Below are 18,647 nucleotides of genomic sequence, written 5' to 3' on the forward strand. Positions count from 1 at the left end.
TCAAATTTTACTTACATATTCTGTTCTCTAGCTTTTTCATTAACTTTGTGGTTTTCCTACAAACCACTTTTGAAAACTTACTCCATTCTTCCAACCAGGCCAGGATATGGACAAGAGTCATTTTTTTAATTTCAGCAGAATCAGCAAAATCAGCTATTTTGTTCAGCAAATTTGCTCTACGTTTCTTATACTCTAAAATAGAGGTTTTCCTTCCAGAGTTTACATTCTCGTCAAAAGTGTAGCGATGTATTGCCCGCTGCACACTTTGCATTATGTCATCCAGCTGTGAAGTAATGTCCTATAAGAAAGAAGAATATATTAATAAATGTTCAGTTTGACAATAAACTTTGATCACCCTTTCTTCCCAGAGTCTCAGTGACAATAACTGTAAAGTTGTCTAATAAAAGTCCTGCCAATTCTAGCTTTACTGTGGATCTCAAATTTTCCCTCTTAAATTTTGTTCTGCCTTCATCATCCTAGCATTGCTATGATATAATGAAAATAACACTGGGTTTGAAACCATATCTGAGGCAATCCAAAATGGCTGCAAAGTAGGTGGAAGCTACACACACCTCCCCCTGGCGCCAAACCAGATTTACAGCTAAATTATAAAGCAATCAGCCCTGGCTGGTTTGGCTCAGCGGTAGAGCGTCAGCCTGCGGTCTAGAGAGACCTGGGTTCAGTTCCTGCTAAGGGCATGCAACTCGGTTGCAGTTTGTCCCCGGCCCTGGTTGGGTTGTGCGGGTGGCAACCACTCGATGTGTCTCTTTCACGTCGATGTTTCTCTCTCTCTCCCTCCCCACTCTATCTGAACAAAAAAAATGGAAAAAATGTCCTCAGGTGAGGATAAAAAACTAAGTAAATAAAATAAGTTATAAAGCAATCAACCTGAATGACCAACTGAAGGACAACTGAAAAGGAGTATTACATCCAATTATTTATAGAAGAAGCTACACAGAGACTGGTAAGAAGGACAGAGATGTATGTGGAGAGAGCTGGCCTCTGCACCCAGGTGCAGTAGCTAAGTCGGAGGAATATCTCAGCTGTAAAAGTTCCTCCAGAGGAGCATGGGAACTCTGTCTGCTGGAAAGAGGAGGAAGTCTGCTAGAATTCCAGGTACTCTTCTAAAGGGCCAACACACAGGAGCTTGCTCTTGGGCACTCACCTGGGGTTCTGGTAGAGGGAAGGTGACTCGGGGCATATGGAAGCCATAAAGAGATCTGGGTGGCATGGTTCCAGAGAGAGCTCTGGAGAGTTGGCTACTGAGGTCCTGGTCCTGAGTCAACATACCACACTGCCTTTAGGCTCTATCTCCTAGGATTGGGCACTCCTATTCTTACAGAACCAGGTAGGGATGTGCACTAACCCAGTTTTCCAAATATTGGCAACACCACCATGCCAAGCTCAAGTCTGGCAGAATGGACTGTTGGCTGCATCCAACAGGAACCCGAGGTGCACTCTTTTTCTGGAAAAACTATAGGCAAACTCAGATGATCATTGAACTCTGCGGCTTTGGAACGTGGGCTAAACTTTACCCCCATCCCATGGGTTTGGTTGGCACCACCTCCAACAGAAGACTTCCTTGTTAGGGTCTTTGGTGGTGTGGCTGTGGAGCTAAGGGAGGCCTGCAACTTGCTCCCCTCCCGTTGGCCAGTGCCACCTCCAAAGGAAGACTGATTTGATCTGAGTTTTTTTTTCCCATCCCACAAGAAATAGAAACAGTAAAAATTTTAAACCAAACTGAAGTAACTCTTTTGAAATACCAAAAAAAGAAAGAAAGAAAGAAAGAAAGAAAGAAAGAAAGAAAGAAAGAAAGAAAGAAAGAAAGAAAGAAAGAAAGGTTGTCCTTTTTAGGTGGTTATATTGTTAATTCCATAATCGTATTTACAATATCATTACTGCTGTTCTTCAGGGTTTGGACTGCCTTTGCTCTTGTCACATTTGCTTGTGACATGACCAGTTCTATGTCCTTAACTTCCACACCTATTCCATCAACCTCTTCTTCTTCACTCTCCTCTTGTACAATTGGAGTCTATGTGTTTTCTTGAACGTTTGAAACAGCTTCACCTTGAACTTTGAATTTCTCAGTAGCTTCTAGCCATGCTTCCTGAGATAAATCCTTGATCTTGGCTTCCCCCAAAACTATGTCAGTATCTGAAGCTGGGCTCTTGTAGACATTTTGTTTTGTGATGACAAAGAGGATATTCTTAGATTTCTGGATAGTGACCCTTGTAACACCTGTAACCTGTCGAAGGCCCTGTTTGGACATAGTCTTCCATGCATTCTTTTCACTTTGGCATTGTTTTGCTTTACTGACTGGTTCTGCATCAATTTCAGCTGCCACTGCCAGCTGGGCTTATTGTGTGGTTGCCTGTGTGGAATCTTGTTCCTCAAGCTCTGGTACTGATTCATCACAGATTCTGTTCCAGACCCTGTCTCAGCCTGGAGCTGTGGCAACTCTTGCGCTGTAGCAGGGACAGTTTCTGTGGCTTCACTGCACAATTTGTTCAGTGAACACAAACAAGATGGCAGTAGAAAGAGCAAGCGACAGCGTGACCACGCCTGTTGCAGAAGGAAACCTGATGGAGGGGAAGGGACTCTTGATCTTTTTTTATAAGTCCCGCTGACCCCATCCTGCTGGTCTCAGTTCTTGGGGGTGGGGGGCACAGCTCTGCTCAGAAGTAGGACATTTGGAGTGCATCTCCCACTGAGGCTCCAGTCCAAGGCTCAAGCAGGCATGGCTACAGAGCTAAGGGGAGGAGTGCAGCTCACTGCCTTACTGTGGCCCAGCTGGTACCACCCTTACAGAAGGCTTTTGTCCTGCTGAGCTTGCTGCTACAGTGGGGATAGCTGGCTGCACCCAGCCTGAACCTGTGGTGCGCTCCTCCAGGTGGAGCTAGAGTTGGAGACTCTAGCAGAAACTGAGTGGTATAGCTCTGGAGTAGGTGCCACATTCTTCCCACTGAGTGCCTGACCATGCTGCCCCCAAGTAGGGCACCTACTAGCCCCATCCTTCTGACCCAGTTACCCTGCCCTACTGAGCTTAAACCATGTAGAAATGTCAGTGGGCTGTGTCCATCTTGGGCCCACTCTATAGTCTTTCTACATAAAACTCTGGAGGAAGTCCAGGCAACCTGGGGTGGAGGGAGCATGGTCAGAGTAGCTGACTGGTGGACACTGACCTCAGGGAGCCTTGGACTTTTATTGATCAGCTCAGAGCTTCAGAAAGCTGATCCTGAACACAGCATGGTTCCTTCCACATACTCCAGGCCCAGGAGACTCAGAGGAAACAGTGAATAATATGGTAGCTCCAGGTGGATAGCCTAAGGCCAGTTACACACAATGTCAGATATTGACCAGAGCCCAGGCCAAGAGGGCCGAAAACCAACACAACCACTGATGGGTTTCAAACCACACAAGAGCTCAAATCTACTAACAACAAAAATGGCACAGCCAAAGTGGGACTACGGCAGACATCAGACCCTGCTGGGAACACTCTGCCTCAGGGGGTAGCCTCTGAACAGTGACTCATACACAGTGAATGAGGTTCATCCTTATAGTCAGCCAGCCTGAGGGTTGACTCTACCTATGAATGGGACAACAGCATTCAAGACTCCACTAAAACAGGAGAGGGCACATAACCCACGCAGGAATCATTTCTGGAGCACCTAGTTCAGGTGATCTACAAGATTGCACCCCTGAGACCCACAGGCACCTACATCTGAAAGCCCACATAATGGGAGTCATAGCAGATTTACCTAATACACAGAGACAAACACAAAAAGGAAGACAAACTGAAGAGACAAATAAATATTCCCCAAGTGGCCCTAGCCAGTTTGGCTCAGCAGTTAGAACATCGGCCCACAGACCAAATAGTCATGGGTTTGATTCCAGTCAAGGGCAGTTACCTTGGTTGTGGTTTGGTCCCCAGCCCTGGACAGGGTTGTGGGGAGACAACCAGTCAATGTATCTTTCTCACACCAATGTTTCTCGCTCTCTCTCTCTTTCCTTCCCACTCTATCTGAAGATAAATGAAAAAAGTATCTTCGGGTGAGGATTAAAATAAAAAGCAACAAGACAGAAGCAATTAATTACCTACAAAGGAGCTTCCATAGGCTGTCAGCTGATTTCTCAACAGAAACACTTCAGGCCAGAAGGAACTGGCATAAAATGTTTGAAGTGATAAGGGAAGATGGCAGTGGGCAGGACTGGAGGGAGGGTGAGTGTGTGAGAGAGTGAGCTAGTGTGTGAGAGAGTGTGAGTGGATGTGAAGGTGGATGACCAAACTCATACAGTGCAGAGACGTGGAGCAAAAGGTTCCTGTGCTGTGGACGGGAGCAGCTGGCTACTGCGGTAAGCGGTCCTTCAGTGCGTTCTCCCTGTGCCATGGGAAGGTACCACCATTTTGGAAGATTCCGGGTCTTCCCTGGAAGGAGGCAGTGGGAGCCACTAGGGCCCGGCAACTTGAGCCCACTAGCGCACCTATCACCATTGGACCAGTGGACACTCTGTGTCAACACAGACCAGTGCACAGTAGTGGAGCTCCCAAGGTGTTGGTCGCGGAAGTCACAGACAGCTGGGAGCCCAGCACCATCCCACATAGTAGCAGCCTGATCAGAGTCGAGATATACCCCCAGAAACAGAGGCTGGGGACCAGACATCCATCCCCAGGCAACAGAAGCACAGACCAGCAGCTGAGACCCATCCCCCAAAACTACAGCAAAAGCTGAGCAGGAGTTGAGTCCCACAGGGCAGCAGCACTCCCCAGCCACCAGCGGTGGGACCTGGGGCTCCAAACAGGCCTGTGTGGTCCAGCAGCTCACAAGAGCAGTGGGAAGCTGGTGCAATGCAGTTTGCCTGCTCACAGGACCTGCGTGGTGCGGGACACCAGAGAGGACTGTGTGACCCAGCTGCGCACAAGATAGGTGTAGAGGATGTGAAAATGGAGGCAGAGTGAATAGAAGCTACACAGACAATCTTTCAGGACCAAATGTGAATTACAACTAAAATAAAGACAAATCCTTGGAAGAAAGCAACAGAAAAGCAGCAGGACAGGACCATATAACCAGGGACACTGGTAGGATCTGCGGAGGCACAAGAGGTGGCGGGCTGGGAGCCCACAGACAGCAGCAGTCTTAGCTGTGAGCAGCACCCTTGGGGAATAAAGACCAAGCCTGCTCCACAGTGCAGAGAGCCGGGACAGAGTGCTAAAATAGCCACAGCCACTCACCTGGGGACTACAGTAGAGGGAGGACAGCCTGGGCTGGAACTCTGTGGGGACAACCAGGATTTAGAGGGCACTCAGAGTTTTTGCTGAGTTGTGGCCACAAAGGACGGTGACCAGTGTGCTCCTTCCCAGAGCTGTGGGGAAAAGCAGCACCCCTCCTCCCCCAGGTGACTTTCCCAGGTGAGGCGAAGAAATGCAAATTGAGGCTCATTAACAGCTAGCATCTATCCCACCCTCTGGAAATCCTCTTATGAAGAACACCAGGGCTATATTCCAAGGCACTGAGTAACTGAGACTACTAGCCTCCAGGAAAAAGCTAGAGGATAACTGAACTTTTCCTGGGCTTGTAAATCTACACAGGAAAATAAGACTTAATGGTGGTGTTTAACGTGGGCACACCCAGGCTCATCCAAACCCAGTAGAGGGAGCCACAAACAGCAGAACACCGACACCCACAGGGAAAATTTGGCAGGTTCCATAACCCACTGAGATAGCCAAAATGGTGAAACAAAGAAACAAATCCCATATGAAAGAACAAAAGAACTCTATTGAAGATGAGATAAATGAAATGCAGTTAAGCAAATTATCAGAGGTAGAGTTCAGAGCCATGATCTTGAGGAAGATCAACAGCATGAGTAAGGACATCAGCACCATGAGTAAAGATATAGAAACATTGAAAATCAACCAAGTAGAAGTGAAGAATGACATAGCAGAAATTAATAACACATTGGAAGGACTAACCAGCAGAGTAGAGGAAGCTGAGGACTGGATTAGTGAATTAGAAAACAGGGTAGAAAAAATCAACCAATCAGAAAACCAAAAGGAAAAAACAATTCAAAAACAGGAAGATAGCTTAAGAGAACTGTGGGACAACTGGAAATGTAATAACATTCGCATCATAGGAGTCCCCAAAGAGGAAGAAAATGGGCAAGGATTAGAGAATATATTTGAAGAAATAGTGACAGAAAACTTTCCTAACTTGGTGAAGGAAGAAGTATCATATGATTTCACTTATTTGTGGAATATAATGAACATAACAGTCTGAGAATTGGGTAGTTCAGAGATGTGGAAGTGGGGTACAGACTGACAATCCCCAGAAGAGAGGGTGGTGGGGGAGAGATAAACCACAGAATTTATATGCATGTGTGCATGAACAAGGGACATGGACAACAAAGCTGGGGACAGGGCAGGGAGGGAGGAGGAGGGGGGAATCAGTGGGGGGAAAAGGAGAAACGTCTGTAACAAAAATAAATTCATTAAATAAAAAAAGAGAGAAAAAAGACAAATTACTAGTATCAGAAATGAGAGGTGACATTAAAGATTCTACAGATAATGAAAGAATAGTTTCCCTGGCTGGTTTGGCTCAGCAGTTGAAGCATAGGCCTGCAGACCAAGAGTTCTGGGTTCAGTTCCTGCTAGGAGCATGTACGAGAGAAAGAAAGAGAGAGAGAGAGAGAGAGAGAGAGAGAGAGAGAGAGAGAGAGAGAGAAAGGAAGGAAGGAAGGAAGGAAGGAAGGAAGGAAGGAAGGAAGGAAGGAAGGAAGGAAGGAAGGAAGGAAGGAGTTATTATGAACAACTTTAAACCAATAAATTCAACAACTCAGATGCAATGGACAAATTCCTTGAAAGATGCAAATTGTGAAAGCTCATCAAAGAAGAAATACAATAACCTGAATAGCCCTATTATTTTTTTTTAAATTAAATTTGTAGTTTAAAACTTTCCCATAATTAAACCCCACGTCTAAACATTTCCATTTGTTTTCTCCCTATCCCACTGAAACATTGGTGGTTTTTACCAAACATATAAAAGGAAATGCCAATTCTTCAACAACCTCTTACAGAAAATTGTGAAGAATATTCTACTTGAATCTATGAAGCTAGCATTACTCTGATGCCATTACAAGAAAAGAAAACTACAGACTAATATACTTTATAAACATGGACACAAAAATTGTTAACAACAGGTTAGCAAATCATTGAAACCTATAGAAGCTTATTAACCAATATCACCACAATAAATTTAATTTAAAAATAAAATTGAAATGTAAATATTTTTTAAATTTAGCAAATTGACTACAAGATGATAAAAAAATATGTGACGTTATAAATAAATGGGGTTTATTCCAAAAATTCAAGGTTGGTTTAGCATTCATAAATCAGTGTAGTTTACTATATTAACAGATTCAATAAGAGAAAAACACATTATTCCACTAAATGCAGTAAAAGCTTTTGATAAAACCTAATATTAATAAGGCATGTGGGTATGATGTACAGCATGATGACTACAGTTAATAATATTGTAATGCATGTTGAATTTTGCTAAGAGAGTAAATTATTAAAAGATCTTATCAGCCCTGGCCGGTTTGGCTCAGCGGTTAGAGCGTCGGCCTGCAGTCCCGAGAGACCCGGGTTCGGTTCCCGCTAAGGGCACGTATCTTGGTTGCAGTTTGTCCCCGGCCCTGGTTGGTCGTGCGGGTGGCAGCCACTCGATGTGTCCCTTTCACATCGATGTTTCTCTCTCTCTTCCTCTCTCCCCCTCCCACTCTACCTGAACAAAAAATAGAAAAATGTCCTCAGGTGAGGATAAAAAAAAAAAAAAAAAAGATCTTATCACAAGAAAAAAAATTGTAATTATGTATGGTAATGGATGCTAACTAGATGTATAGTGGTGGTCATTTTACAATATATACACTTATTGAATTTTTAAAAACCCCAATATTGAAAATGGCAGCAGAGTGAATGGAAGCTACACAGACCATTTCCCAGGACCAAACTGGAATTACACCTAAAATAGAGACAAATCGTCAGGAAAATGCAACAGAAAAGCAGCTGGAGAGGACCCATATAACCAGAAACAGGAAAAAAGGACACTGAATCGAGCCTGGAAGGTCTGCGGAGGCATGAGAGGGTGCACTGGGAGCCCATGGACAGCAGCTATTTTAGCTTTGAGCAGCTCCCTCAGGGTTAAAATCCCAAGCAGGCTCCACAGCTCAGTGGTTTGGAACAGAGCACTAAGCTAGCTATAGCTACTCACCTTGGGCTCTGGCAGAGGGAGGGCGGACTGGACTGAAACTGTGTGGACACTCAGGAGCTTGGAGAGCTGGGAAGGTATTGGGATTTTTGTGCTGAATCACTTCCTCACAGGACAGTAGTCATCTCACTCAAAGAGCCCCTTCCCAGAGCCCTGGGGAGAAGCAACAGCCCCTCCCTCAGAAATTTAACTCCACCCAGCTAGGCCAGAGAAATGCAAATTGAGGTTCATTAACAGCCAGCATCTGCCCCACCCTGTGGAAATCCTCTTACCCTAAACACCTGAGGGGTTTTTTCATTCAGTTGAGGGCTACAACCCAAATCTTATCAAGTAACTGAGACTAATAGCCTCCAGACAAAAAGCTAGAGGATAACTGAAACTTTCCTGGGCTTATAAATCTACACAGGGAAGTAAGACTTGACAGTGGTGTTTAATGTGGGTCCTCCCACACTAATCAAAGGGAGCCACAAATAGCAGAACCCCAACACCCACAGGGAAAATTTGGCATGCTCCAAAACTCACTGAGAGAGTCAAAATGGTGAAACAAAGAAACAAATCCGAAGTGAAAGAATAAGAGAACTCTACTGATGATGAGATAAATAAATTGCAGTGAAGCAAGTTATCAGAGGTGGAGTTCAAACTGATGATAATGAGGAAGCTCAACAGCATGAGTAAAAATCTCAGCGACATGAGTAAAAATATAGAAGCATTGAAAACCAACCAAGTGGAAATGAAGAATGACATAGCAGAAATAAAAAACACATTGGAAGGACAAAACAGCAGAGTAGAGGAAGCCGAGGACTGGATCAGTGAATTAGAAGACAGGGTAGAAAAAATCAACCAATCAGAAAACCAAAAGGAAAAAACAACAACAACAGAAAGACAGCTGAAGAGAACTGTGGGACAACTGAAAGTGACAACATTTGCATCATAGGAGTCCCCAAAGAAGAATAAAATGAGCAAGGGTTAAAGAATATATTTGAAAAAATTGTGACAGAAAACCTCTCTAACTTGGTGAAGGAATAAGGCATTCAAGTTCAAGAAGCACAGAGAGCCCCAAGTAAGAAGAACCCAAATAGGCCCACACCAAGACACATAATACTTAAAATGCCAAAAATTAAAGACAGTCCTGGCCGTTTGGCTCAGCGGTTGGAGCATTGGCCTGCAGACCAGAGAGTCCTGGGTTTGGTTCCCACTAGAGGTATGTACGAAAAAAAAAAAATTAAAGATAAAGAGAGAATCCTAAAGGCAGCAAGAGATAAGCAACAGGTTGTCTAAAAAGGAGCACCAGTAAGGCTATCAGCTGACTTCTCAACAGAAACACTACAGGCCAGGAAGCAATGGCATGAAGTAATCAAGGTCATGAAAAACAAGGATCTGAATCTAAGACTACTCTATCCAGCAAGACTATTATTCAAAATAGAAGGTAAAATAAAGAGCTTCCCAGACAAAAAAGGCTAAAGGAATACATTAGCACCAAACCAGCACTGCAAGAAATCTTAAAAAGACTGATAGAAAGAATAGTATAAACACACTAAACAAAAATGGCAATAAATAAGTACATATCAATAATCACCTTAAATGTAAATAGATTGAATGCTCCAATAAAAAGACACAGAGTAGCTGACTGAATAAGAAAGCATGACTCATATATATGTTGTTTACAAGAGACCCACCTCACAACAAAAGACTCACATAGGTTGAAAGTGAAAGGATGGAAAAAAATCTTTCAAGCAACAGGAAAGAAAAAAAATCTGGGGTAGCAATATTCATATTTGATCAAATAGATTTCAAAATGAAGGCCATAACTAGAGACAAAGAAGGCCACGGCATAATATTGAAAGGATCTATCCAACAGAAATATATAATCTTGGTAAACATATATGCACCCAATACAGCAGCACCAAAATATATTAAAAATCTGGAGGACTTCAAAAGAGAAATCGACAGCAATACAATCATAGCAGGGGACTTCAACACCCCACTGACATTACTGCGTAGATCCTTTAGACCAAAAATTAACAAGGAAACAAATACTCTAAATGAAGCATTAGACCAAAAGAATTTAATAGCTATCTACAGAGAATTACACCCCAAAACTACAGAATTCACATTCTTCTAAAGTGCACATGGGAAATTATCAAAGACAGAGCACATGTTAGGACACAAACCAAGTCTCTACAAGTTCAAGAAGATTGAAATAATATCAGGCATCTTCTCAGATCACAATGGCATGAAACTAGAAATCAATTGCAACAAGAACAGGCAAAGACAATTGAACACATGGAGGCTAAATAACATGTTATTGAACAATGAATGGGTTACCAAGGAGATCAAGGAAGAAATTAAAAACTTCCTGGAAACCAATGAAAATGAACACACAACAATACAAAATCTATGCGATGCAGCGAAAGCAGTTCTGAGAGGGAAGTTCATAGCACTACAGGCCTACCTCAAGAAACAAGAAAAATCTCTAATAGACTATCTAACCTCACAACTTAAAGAACTAGAAAGCAAACAAAAAGGAAACCCCAAAGCAAGTAGAAGGAAGGAAATAGTAAAGATCAGAGCAGAAATAAATGACATAGAGTCCAAAAAACAATTCAAAGGATCAATGAAACAAAGAGCTGGGTTTTTGAAAAGATAAACAAGATTGATGGACCCAAATACACAAAATCAGAAATGAAAGAGAAGTAACAACAAACACCAAAGAAATATAAAGGATCATTAACAAATACTATGAACAATTATATGGCAACAGATTCGACAATCTAAGTGAAATGGACAAATTTCTAGAAACACAGTCTCCCAAAACTGGACTGGGAAGAGATAGAAAACTTGAACAGACCAATAACAACTAAGGAAATTGAAGATGTAATCAAGACTCTCCCAGGAAACAAAAGCCCAGGCCCTGACGGCTTCACGGGGGAATTTTACTGAACATTCAAAGAAGAACTAATACCCATTCTCCTCAAACTGTTTCAAAAAATTCAAGAAGAAAGACTTCCAAACTCGTTTTATGAGGCCAGCATAATTCTAATTCCAAAACCAGATAAAGTCTACAAAGAAAGAAAGCTGCAGGCCAATATCCCTGATGAACATAGACGCCAAAATCCTTAACAAAATACTAGCAAATTGAATACAGCAACACATCAAAAAAAATATTATTCACAATGACCAAGTGGGATTCATCCCAGGGATGCAAGGCTGGTACAATATTTGCAAATCAATAAATGTGATACACCACATAAACAAAATGAAAGATAAAAAACCATGTGATTATATAAATAGACACTGAAAAAGCATTTGACAAAATTCAGCACCCATTTCTGATAAAAAACACTCAGCAATGTGGTAATAGAGGGATCATATCTCGACATAATAAAGGCTATATATGAAATTCCTACAGCCAACATTATATATATATATATTTTTTCTGCCTTGCCAAAGCAAGGCCACCAAAAATTTGGTTGCCTCCCACACGAAAAAAGTGGGAGTGAGAGAGAACATTGACACTCTTATTTAAAATAGCACTGGAAGTTTTAGCCACAGCAACCAGACATGAGAAAAAATAAAAGGGATCTAAATTCGAAAGGAGGAAGTGAAACTGTCATTATTCGCAGATGACATGATATTATACATAGAAAACCCAAAAGGCTGCATCAAAAATCTACTAGACTTAATAAATTTGACAAAGTAGCAGGATACAAAATTAATGTCAAGTCGATGGCATTCTTATATACCAATGATGAACTCACAGAAAGAGAAACTAAAAGGACAATCCCATTTACCATTGTGGCACAAAAATTAAAATACCTAGGAATAAACTTAACCAAAGAAGAAAAGGACCTATCTGTGCAAAATTACAGGACATTGAAGAAAGAAATAGAGAAAGATATAAAAAAGTGGAAGCACATACCCTGTTCATGGATTGGAAGAATTAACATCAAAATGTCCATATTACCCAAAGCAATCTATAGATTCAATGCAATCCCCATCAAAATACCAGTGACATATTTCATAGAACTAGAACAAATACTTCAAAAGTTCATATGGAACCAAAAAAGACTCCGAATAGCCACAGCAATCTTGAAAAAGAAGGACAAAGTAGGTGGGATCACAATACCGGATATCAGGTTATACTACAAAGCTACTGTAATCAAAACAGCCTGGTACTGACACAAGAACAGGCAAATAGACCAGTGGAACAGAACAGAGAACCCGGAAGTTGACCAAGACATTATGCTCAATTAATATTTGACAAAGGTGGCAAGAGCATACAATGGAGTAAAGGCAGCCTCTTCAATAAATGGCATTGGGAAAATTGGACAGCTACATGCAAAAAAAAAAAGAAAGAAAGAAAAGAAACTAGACCACCAACTTACACAAGAATAAACTCAAAATGGATAAAAGACTTAAATGTGACTTGTGAATCCATAAAAATTGGAAGGAAATGTAGGCAACAAAATTTCAGACATCATACACAGCAGAATTTTCACTGATACAATGCCAAAGGCAAGAGAGACAAAGGAAAAAATGAACACACAGGACTACGTCAAACTAAAAAGCTTCTGCACAACAAAGGAAACAAGCATCAAAATGGAAAGGAAACCCACTATATGGGAGAGCATAATCACCAACGATACGTGAGATAAGGGGTTAATTTTCAAAATATATAGAGTGCTCATTCAACTCAACAAAAGAAAGACAAAGAACCCAATTAAAAAATGGGCAGAGGCCCTGGCCGGTTTGGCTCAGCAGTTAGAGCATCGGCCTGCGGTCTGGAGAGACCCGGGTTCGGTTCCTGCTAAGGGCACGTAACTTGGTTGCAGTTTGTCCCCAGTCCTGGTTGGGTCATGTGGGTGGCAACCACTCGATCTGTCGCTTTCACGTCGATGTTTCTCTCTCTCTCTCTCTCTGTCTCTCCCTCCCACTCTATCTGAACAAAATATCAAAAAATTTCCTCAGGTGAGGATAAAAAAAAAAAAAAATGGGCAGAGCCCTGGCCAGTTTGGCTCAGCAGTTAGAGTGTTGGCCTGCAGACCACAGTTTTGGGTTCGATTCATGCTAAGGGCATGCACCTCAGTTGCCGTTTGTCCCCAGCCCCAGCTGGGGTCGTGAGGGTAGCAACCAGACAATGTATCTCTCACATCTCTCTCTCTCCCCCTCACCCCTTCCTTCCTGTATCTGAAGATAAATGCAAAACTGTCCTCGGGTGAGGATAAAAAATAAAAATGGGCAGAGTACCTAAATAGACACCTCTCCAAAAAGAATGTACAAATTGCCAAGAGACATATGAAAAAATGCTCAACGTGACTAATCATCAGAGAGATGCAAATTAAAACAACTATGAGATATCACCTCACACCTGCCAGAATGGCCACCATCAACAAATCATCAAACAATAAGTGCTGGCAAGGTTGTGGAGAAAGGGGACTCCAGTACACTCCTGGTGGGAATGCAGACTGGTGCAGCCACTATGGAAAACAAGATGATGTTTCCTTACAAAATTAAAAATTGATCTGTCATTTGACCCAGTGATCCCATTTCTAGGAATATATCCTAAGAAGCCTGAAACACCAACCAGAAAGAATATATGTACTCCCATGTTCATAGCAGCACTATTTATAATAGCTACGATCTGGAAAACAGCCCAAGTGTCCATCAGTAGATGAGTGGATAAAAAAGCTGTGGTACATGTACACAATGGAATACTATGCAGTTGTAAGAAAGAAAGATCTCTTATCCTTTGAGATGACATGGAAGGACCTGGAGAGCATTATGCTAAGTGAAATAAGCCAATCAGAGAAAGGCAAATATCACATGATCTCACTTATTTGTGGAATATAATGTACAAAAAAAGCCGATGAACAAAATAGACCCAGAGACATAGAAAGGAGTATGGTTCAGACTGACAGACCTCTGAGGAGGGGGGTGGGGGGATTGATGAGATAAACCAAAGAACTTATATGCATGTATGCATAACAAATGAACATAGACAACAAAGCTGGGCGTGGGGGGGAGCAGGGTGGGGAGGAGGGTGTCCAGGGGGAGAAAAGGAGACACATCTGTAACAAATATAAGTTAATAAAATATTGAAAAAAAACCAACACACAAAAAACCAACCCAATATCTACTCCTGATTAAAAACTTAGGCAAACTAGGAAAAGAAAGGAATTTCCTCAACTTGATAAAGAGCATTATAAAATATATACAGCTACTATTATACTTAATGGTGGAAGACTCAATGCTTTCCCCTAACATGAAAAACAAAGTAAGGATGTCTCATTACTTCTATTTAGCTTTATAATGGAGGTCCTAGCCTACTCAGTATGTCAAGAACAAAGTTTAAATGCACACAGATATGAAAGGAGAAAATAAAACTGCCTCTATTAGCATCTGACAGGATTGTATGTGTAGGAAATCCAAAAGAATGTTCAAAGAAAATCTATGAGGACTAATCACTGGGTTTCAGTATACAAAATTAGTACACAAAAATCTATTGTATTTCTATATATTAGTAGTGGACAATTGAGAGTGAAAATTAGAAAACAATAGTAAAAAATGAAATACATAAGAATAAATCTCACAAAAGTTATACAAGAGGTATAGATGTTGAAAACTGCAAAGTACTTCTAAGAAAAATTCAACCTAAATAAATGAAGAGATATGCTGTGTTCAGGAGTCAGAAGATAATATTAAGATTTCAATTCTCCTCAAATTAATCTATAAATTCAATATAATTCCAATCAAGATACCAGCAGGCTTTTTTATTTTTCTAGTAGAATTTGACAGACTAAATTTGATATGGAAATGCAAAGGAAGAGGGCAGTGTGGATAAAAACAGCTTTTAGGTTATGAGTATTTGAGTGTGTCACTTGAGAAAGCAGCCAAAGAAGAGGAAAAGAGGTAAAAGAAACATGTGAGAAGATGTTGGGCATAATTGAAAAAGAATAAAGTTGGAGAACTAAAACTACGTGATTTTATTTTATTTTTGTTTTTTTTATCCTCACCCAAGGACATTTTTCCATTTTTTGTTCAGGTAGAGTGGGATGGGGAGAGAGAGAGAGAGAGGGAGAGAGAGAGATATTGACGTGAAAAGGGACACATCAAGTGGCCACCAACCACACGACCAACCAGGGCCAGGGACAAACTGCAACCGAGGCATGTGCCCTTAGCGGGAACTGAACCGGGGTCTCTCTGGACCGCAGGCCAACGCTCCAACCGCTGAGCTAAATCTACGTGATTTTAAAGATTATTATAAAATTCCAGTAATCAAGACACTGTGGTATGGGCGTAATGATAGACAAACAGATCAAGAGGACAGACTAGAGAGTTCATTAACTCACACATATATAGTCTATTGATTTTCAATAAAAGTGCAAATGCAATTCAATGAAGAAAGGGTAGTCTTTTCAACAAATAGAGCCAAAATAATTGTTTTTTAAAAATCTCGATCTATATCTGATATCATATACAGAGAGTATCACAAAATGAATCATAGACCTAAATGTAAAATCTAAAAGTATAAAACTCCTAGAAGAATACATAGGAGAAAATGTTTGTGATCTTGGGTTAGACAAAGTTGCTAATATACTACATCAAAAGCATGATCCACAAAAGAAAATCATTGATGAATTGCACCTAGGAATTTTGTTCTTTGAAAGGCAATATTAGTAGAAGTAAAAGACAAGCCATAGAATGGGGAAAAATATTTGCAAATCACCTGTCTGATAAAGGAGTTGTATTTAGGATATAAATAAATATTCAAAATTGAGTGATAAGAATACAGACCATTCAATTTTTAAAATATGGGCAAAATAATTGAACTACCAAAAAAGACATGGTGCAAATAAGCTTGTGAAAAGTTGCTCATAGTAATTTGTCATTAGGAAAGCAGAAATTAAAACCACAATGAGATACTATTATACACCTTTTGTTTGTTTTTTTGTTTGTTTGTTTGTTTTGTTTTGTTTTTATCCTCACCCGAGGATATTTTTCCATTTTTTGTACAGATAGAGTGGGAGGGAGAGAGAGGAAGGGAGAGAGAGAGAGAAACATCGACGTGAAGGGACACATCGAGTGGCTGCCACCCGCACGACCAACCAGGGCCGGGGACAAACTGCAACCGAAGTACGTGCCCTTAGCGGGAACCGAACCCAGGTCTCTCTGTACCGCAGGCCGACGCTCTAACCGCTGAGCCAAACTGGCCAGGGCTATTATACACCTTTTGGAATGGCTAAAGAAGACTGACAACATTAAACGCTGATAAAGATGAGGAGTAATTGAAAAATTTCATATACAGTTTGTGGGAATACAAAATCATATAACCACTTTTTAAAAATTTGTAGTTTATTTTTAAAATTGAATATTTACATACCATGTTACCCAGCATTCCAAACCTAGGTATTTATCCAAAAGAAACGAAAGCATATGTTCATAAGTTATGAACAAATGCTCAAATGTTCACAGCAACTGTATTTGTAATAACCCCAAACCCAAAACACCCAAAATACCCATAACATGGAAAAATACTCAGCAATAAAAAGGAATGAACTATTTATATATGCAAGAACGTGGATGACTGTCAAAATAATTATGCTAAGTGAAAGAAGACAGAAGAAAGTAGATACTGTAGGATTCCACTTACATAAAATTCTTTAAAAATGCAAAATAATCTATAGTTACAGAAAGCATCTTGGTGGTTGGATGGGGATTCAGGTCAGGGGACAAGGAGGGATGTATGGGAGGGATTGTAAGGGGCATAAAGAAACTTTTGGGGGTGATGGGTAATTTATTATGTGATGAAGGTTTCATGGGTATTTATGTATATCAAAACTTATATATTGCCCTGGCTGGGTAGCTCAGTTTGTTGAATCATCATCCCCATTTGCCAAGGTTTGGGGTTCAATCCCCAGTCAGGGTACATACAAGAATCAACCAATGAATGCATAAGTAAGTGGAATAACAGATTGATGTTTCTTTCTCTCTCTCCCCGCCTTCCTCTCTGTCTCTCTAAAATCCAATAAATTTTTTGCCCTGGCCAATTTGCTCAGCAGTTAGAGCATTGGCCCGTGGTCCAGAAAGACCTGAGTTCAGTTCCCACTAAGGGCATGTACCTCGGTTGCAGTTTGTCCCTGGCCCCAGTTGGGGTCGTGTGGGTGGCAGTCGATGCGTCTCTCTCACTCTCTTCCTCTCACTCTATGCAAAAATGTCCTCGGGTGAGGATAAAAACAAATAAACAAAACTCCATAAAAATTTTTTAAATGATATAATTTAAAAGTACACAATTTATTGTATGTCAGTTATACCTCAATGAAACCGTTAAAAGCAAACACTATTATTGTTGCTAATTGTGGAGGCTGGAGCAGGATAAAGACTATGTGGAGAATGAGCAAGTATAACATTTAGCATTCCTTAAACATAGAAAAGAACTTCCCCTGAATTAATTCTGTTAATCTGACTGATTTTGTTGTATTCTGTCTTAGAGAATAAAATGCAGTTTAGCCCTAATTGGTTGGTATACTTTTTGATATACTTTTTAAGCTCTTTGTTGACTGTTTTTGGCTTTTTCTTGGCCAATTAGTTCTTCAGAGGAAATGAAAGGAACTAGAATTCAAAGCAATCTGTTTCTTCTTGCTAATGGCTATTTGATAAAAGCTCAGTCAGGAACAAATAAAAACTATTGACTAAAATTAGATATTAAAATTAGCTATACATTTTAATGTCACTGTATCCCAAACATTCAACAGCATGTGATTTATTTCTTAAAAAGCTTGATTAATTCTGACACAAAAGTGAAAGAGATTAATATAAAATTGGAGCTTATTTATCCACAGTCAGGTGAAATTATCATTTGAAATCAAAGTTACCTCAAACACAGTCAAATATCATTCAAATAAAGTGAGTTCTAAAAAAAAATAAATGTAACTGGTCATGGAAAGTTAAAGAAAAAAAAGTTGCAACCTATAAACTTCTCATGTACTACCTACCTGTCTGGCTCGAAAGAGCTGTGCTTGCGCAATATCAGAGATGACTTGTTGTACTGAGAGAGGGATCTCAAGTTTAGGGATCTCTGATCTATCAATGTCTTTTATGGACATGATGGTATAATCCACAACTTCATTTTCTGATTCAGAGTCATTGTCTATCTCATTTTTCATTTTGACAAATATTTTGAAAAGTTGAGTGATTTTCTTTTATTTCTTCTTTTTTTCTCACAGAATATAAACAAGTGCTAATAAATGTGTCCACGAGTAAACTAGAGGAGGTCTTTTCTGCTCTCAAAGATTGTGATTAACCCTGCTACTAATCTGTTGCTAACCACAGTGTTCTGGTCCTCGTGATGTCATAATAGACCCATTGTGACATTATCATTGACTCAAACAT

The 18,647-nt window shown here is 40.6% G+C and overlaps 1 protein-coding gene and 1 pseudogene across 1 annotated transcript in view; both read right to left on the reverse strand.

The window, feature by feature from the left end:
• Window positions 1-18,430, reverse strand: part of FAM186A (family with sequence similarity 186 member A) — a gene marked incomplete at its 5' end in the record, with an annotated part of 61,926 nt that extends 43,496 nt beyond the window's left edge. The window contains 2 exons of the mRNA XM_036251522.1: window positions 82-298; window positions 18,251-18,430. Coding sequence (XP_036107415.1) covers window positions 82-298; window positions 18,251-18,430 — 397 coding nt within the window. The remainder of the gene's footprint in view (window positions 1-81; window positions 299-18,250) is intronic.
• On the reverse strand, window positions 1,859-2,954 carry LOC118623224 (annotated as a pseudogene).
• Window positions 18,431-18,647: the final 217 nt, after the last annotated feature.

Source organism: Molossus molossus, unplaced genomic scaffold (genome assembly GCF_014108415.1).
Source record: "Molossus molossus isolate mMolMol1 unplaced genomic scaffold, mMolMol1.p scaffold_m16_p_10, whole genome shotgun sequence".
NCBI lineage: Eukaryota > Metazoa > Chordata > Mammalia > Chiroptera > Molossidae > Molossus > Molossus molossus.